Below are 5582 nucleotides of genomic sequence, written 5' to 3'. Positions count from 1 at the left end.
TGGGGAAGCGTCACACCGTGACACCGCTGAACAGGGTTATTGTAGCTGATGTCACATGGGGAAGCGTCACACCGTGACACCGCTGAACAGCGCTATTGTAGCTGACGTTACATGGGGAAGCGTCACACCGTGACACCGCTGAACAGGGTTATTGTAGCTGACGTCACATGGGGAAGCGTCACACCGTGACACTGCTGAACAGGGTTATTGTAGCTGACGTCACATGGGGAAGCGTCACACTGTGACACCGCTGAACAGGGTTATTGTAGCTGACGTCACATGGGGAAGCATCACACCGTGACACCGCTGAACAGGGTTATTGTAGCTGACGTCACATGGGGAAGCGTCACACCGTGACACCGCTGAACAGGGTTATTGTAACTGACTAAAACTAACAACATTGCCGAAATCACACCTGTGTGAACTGAGAGGCGCAACTATACTTTTATTGTGATGGTTACTGTACTCTTTTTATTGTTAAGTTATTAAGGGACCAAGAAGTCCCGAAGGGACTTGTCACTTATTGTTTTTGTCTTTTATTTTCTTCTCCTCCTTCTTCTTCCACCAAAAATAGAAGTTCTGGCTGAACCGTGCAGTCGGTTTTCGCGAAACATGAGAATCTGGTAGAGGGCCATGCCAAACGGTGACTATACGAAGCCCATGACCATTGGCCAAAGGGTGGCGCTATAGCACTCAATTGAAAATGCAAACTTTGAGCGTGAATAGCTCATGAACCGTGGGACCGTTGGCAATGCAATGCTAAGCCTAATTGGAATTATTAAGTATTATTGTACCTACAATAGTGAAAATATATCTACAGTGGGTCCCAACATAAACACTACTCTATACATGACAGCAGTCCTCATAAAGCTTCTACTCAGTCAAGAATATTATTGTCCAAATATGAGACAAAAGTGAACTCATTCCAATTGGATTTCACTGTTCAGGCCTGTAGCCTTGCAGATGATCTGGGTTATGTCTGTACAGATTAGGTTACATACTGTATAGGTTCCACATCACAAACACCACCATACTGTGATACTATAGATATAGATAGACTATTCTATAGTCTCTGTCTGTCTGTCTGTCTGTCTGTCTGTCTGTCTGTCTGTCTGTCTGTCTGTCTGTCTGTCTGTCTGTCTGTCTCTCTGCATGTCTGTCTGTCTGTCTCTCCACCCTGCCCCCTCCAGTCTCATTTTCCCAGGCAGTGCTGCTCGCTCATCTAACAAAGCCTCTTCACAGCCTGCAGGATGACCCTGACCCACTAACCTGCGCACACACACACACACACACACACACACACACACACACACACACACACACACACACACGCACACACACACACACACACACACACACTCACACACACATGCGCACGGTTGTTGAGCAATTATTATGTGTAGAAAATCTTAATTTTTTCTTCCCTACAAAAAAAAAAACATTCGAAATTTGGAATGCTTGTAGATAGGTTATTTTCACTATTGTTTAATTAATAAAGCGGTTAATGTATTTTTGTACATTTGACAAACACCTCTTTTTGGTCTCTGGCTGAAAATACCTCCTTCAATTCAGAGGGAGTGCCAGAGAGGATGCATTAATGTCAACACCACTGGTCCAGTTTCAACAGATAGCTGGTTCAACAAAACATTGGCTTTAAAAAAGTTTTAACTGCACAAAATTGTACGTTTTTATACAGTAGACGGACAGACACATAGCTAGACAGACGGACAGTAAAGACAATGTGCAGTGTACTGTACAGTATGTCAAAACACAGCCAAGTAGCAGCAGTGTTGTAGCACTTGTGTAAACAATACAACTTACCCCTTGGTTTCCTTTGAAACAGATAGAGGGCTGACCTGGTAAGGATCCCTGCAGACAAGAAGAGAGAGACACGTTTCAGCACAGGATTCATAGTCATATCTCAAATAAGTCCACTTTTCAAACATGAGTTTTTATCTTTCATGTGGAAGCAGAGGGTACTAGTGTGCTGCAGAATAAAAAAACACACTTTAAATGGTGCATTTATATAGCGCCTTCTTTATCCAATTAAGGTACTTTACAGAGATTGTGCATTACATTCACCCATTCATACACACACTGATGCAACGGCGTCAACTCCGGGAGTGCTTGAGGGCTGAAGCACCCACTGACACAATAGTAAGCCAAATAGCACCCACTGACTGAAGGCTGAAGCTCCCCTCACCCTGGTCATTTTGTCATGTAGGGACACACCTTTACGGTGTTCACAGAACAGGTATTCAAATGCTAATACGGTGGATTTTTGTTCCAGTGACCGCACGGTTCATTCACACTCCTGCAGCAACACTACACTGAGACGGTCAGCACGGATGAGGCTGCTGTCTGTGTACCGTCGGCCCGTCTGTGAAGAGCCATGAGCCTGGAGGGAGCGGAGGGGCAGCAACACCGCCGGGTAATCTCCACGCTGACTTGAGACTTGACAAACAGAGCCATCTCAGCCATAATATCCCAAAACAATGTCCAGGGAACAGAACTGTTCCTTTTCCTCAGACTACTTTTACTTTAATTAAAAGGTAAGATGCAGTGGCTGTAATTGGGTCAAGGATCTTGCTTTCGTGAGCAATGGTGTACGAGATTGGTAATAAATTGGTCAAATCATGACATTGTTAGAACTTAGACCATCTGGGGGAAATAAATAAATAACGTGTTCGTTGTGAACTGAAAGCGCACCACTGTGTTTATTAGCAAACTGCAAATAAAGTACCAACAAAACTGTTTTTCCCCCGCTGCGGTGGGGGGGTTGGGTGGCGGTGCGGGGCGGGTGGGCACCCACTGTCGTTATAAGAACCTTCCGCCACTGCACTGATGCCGGAGGAAACCATGCAAGGCACCAACCTGCACATCGGGAGCAATTAGGGGTTCAGAGTCTTGCTCAAGGACACTGATGAAGACCGCAAGGTCGAAACGTTAGTCGTTTGTATACTCAGCACCTAAATAAAAGGCTCTAAATGTCCGTGCTGCTCCAGTCTCTTCTCCTTATGCAACTCATGATGTCCTTGCACCTGTGAAGCACCGGATCAGCCGTTTTAGGCTTGAGGCGCGTTGGTAGACTCCCTTTGTACCTCTTGCTCAAGGACACTTTGACACCAACTCTGGAGGAGCCCGGGTTCGAACTGAGAACCTTGCGGTTCCCATCTGGTCACTCTACCGCTGAGCCAATAGAAAAATTGCAGATCTACAAGCTCATAGCATGCCACCGAGTGGCGCGCTACGAGCTTGTAGGTCTGCTATTTTTGAAAAACGACTGACAACATAGCTTTTTCAGAAAACTGTCAGGATGTAGAAGACATTTTTAGAATCTGATCTCAGGTCAAAATGGATTAAAAACATTGCATTGCAATAGAGCTTGTAGGTCGTCTACTTATTCATTTAAGAAAAACAATAAACATCAACGAAAGTTGAAATATGGATCATGCAGATAAAATATTTAACTTGTATCCTATAGTAGACAGTAAATACTGTCTACTATAGGATACAAGGTAAATTATTGTCTACTATAGGATACAAGGTAAATACTGTCTACTATAGGATACAATAAATACTGTCTACTATAGGATACAAGGTAAATTATTGTCTACCATAGGATACAAGGTAAATACTGTCTACTATAGGATACAATAAATACTGTCTACTATAGGATACAAGGTAAATACTGTCTACTATAGGATACAATAAATACTGTCTACTATAGGATACAAGGTAAATACTGTCTACTATAGGATACAAGGTAAATACTGTCTACTATAGGATACAAGGTAAATACTGTCTACTATAGGATACAAGGTAAATACTGTCTACTATAGGATACAATAAATACTGTCTACTATAGGATACAATAAATACTGTCTACTATAGGATACAAGGTAAATACTGTCTACTATAGGATACAAGGTAAATACTGTCTACTATAGGATACAATAAATACTGTCTACTATAGGATACAATAAATACTGTCTACTATAGGATACAAGGTAAATACTGTCTACTATAGGATACAAGGTAAATACTGTCTACTATAGGATACAATAAATACTGTCTACTATAGGATACAAGGTAAATACTGTCTACTATAGGATACAAGGTAAATACTGTCTACTACTATAGGATACAAGGTGTAACTATACTAACTAGTATGCTACATACTTCAGTAGCCTACTGTACTAGAATTTTTTTAGTTTTTTCTTTTCCCCCTGACTTTCACTCTACAATAACATTTTGCACTTCAGCTATATCAAAGTGTGATAGCTGCTGATCTAACGCATTGTGAGCCAAATTGCAGATATGATATTCACTATTTTCTACATTTCCACACAGCAAAGCATTGACCATATACATACACATAACACAGCTATTAGCTAGGCTATGTCCAAACAAACAGAAAACAGAGTCTCTGCACTTAATTACCTTGTTGTTTATGGACTATAGTACCGACTACCGTTTATGTTTACGTAGCCCGGCCGTAAACACTCGCCGTTTCTCTGGACAAGTCACAAGAGCGTCTAGCCCTACAGGTCAGAACCCAATGGTCTATAAATGCCTATAGATTCAGATTGTAGCCTAAAATACACAACCGTTTCTTTCACTTTACAGAAAACTAAAGGCTCCTTAATTAATTCAAGCCACTCATGTGGGCTTGCATATCGGGCTGCTGTGGGCTTGCAGATCGGACTTAACGCACTGAAGAGCTGCTGTGGGCTTGCAGATCGGACTTAACGCACTGAAGAGCTGCCGTGGGCTTGGAGATCGGAGTTAACGCACTGAAGAGCTGCTGTGGGCTTGCAGATCGGACTTAACGCACTGAAGAGCTGCCGTGGGCTTGGAGATCGGAGTTAACGCACTGAAGAGCTGCTGTGGGCTTGCAGATCGGACTTAACGCACTGAAGAGCTGCCGTGGGCTTGGAGATCGGAGTTAACGCACTGAAGAGCTGCTGTGGGCTTGCAGATCGGACTTAACGCACTGAGCTGCTGTGGCAAAACTTGTTGGAGCGACAGTCAGCAAGACAGCAACTCAACACAGCAGCACGCCAATAAAAATATAAACTGCAATCACGATAACAACACAGCGTCATAATAAGTTACATTCAACCTTAAAACATAAAACAGGGCAACAACTTTGACAATGAAGACGTATAAGAAACGTTAACAAGCCAATATGAAGCAAAAAATACGGATCTTTCTTTACCTTGAGGTTCTGGAAGGCTTCCAGGGAGCGCAGGGCGCTGTCGGTGAGTTTGACGTGAAATAGCGTGTTGCTGTGGCCGTTGTTTAGGTTGTTCTTTAAGCCATAACGGTGCTGTTGTATGAGTGAAGCCATCATTCACCATCATCCCCATTCATTCACCACCACCACGTCTAATGATTACTACACTACAGCTCAGAGCTCAGATGCACCACGACATTACGTCACGGACTGGTGGGCGGGGCTGCGTGCCCAGCTGCCTGTGGTTTCCAAAGTGCGGTCCGGGGAAGGGGAACCCCCATTAAGTTTTCCAAAGTGCGGTCCGGGAAGGGGGAACCCCCGTCCCCCATTATGGTTTCCAAAG

At 43.5% G+C, this 5582-nt stretch overlaps 1 protein-coding gene across 1 annotated transcript in view; it reads right to left on the bottom strand.

Moving 5' to 3' along the window:
• Positions 1 to 5372, bottom strand: part of LOC310853808 (RNA polymerase II elongation factor ELL2-like) — a 29748-nt gene extending 24376 nt beyond the window's left edge. Inside the window, exons 1-2 of the mRNA XM_083758278.1 lie at positions 5222 to 5372; positions 1822 to 1869 (exon numbers count right to left, since the gene is read on the bottom strand). Of these exons, the coding sequence (XP_083614404.1) occupies positions 1822 to 1869; positions 5222 to 5353 (180 nt within the window). The 5' untranslated portion in view covers positions 5354 to 5372. The remainder of the gene's footprint in view (positions 1 to 1821; positions 1870 to 5221) is intronic.
• Positions 5373 to 5582: the final 210 nt, after the last annotated feature.

Source organism: Protomyctophum parallelum (genome assembly GCF_964188405.1).
Source record: "Protomyctophum parallelum genome assembly, chromosome: 2".
NCBI classification, from domain to species: domain Eukaryota; kingdom Metazoa; phylum Chordata; class Actinopteri; order Myctophiformes; family Myctophidae; genus Protomyctophum; species Protomyctophum parallelum.
This window is presented reverse-complemented; position numbering and strand designations above follow the sequence as displayed.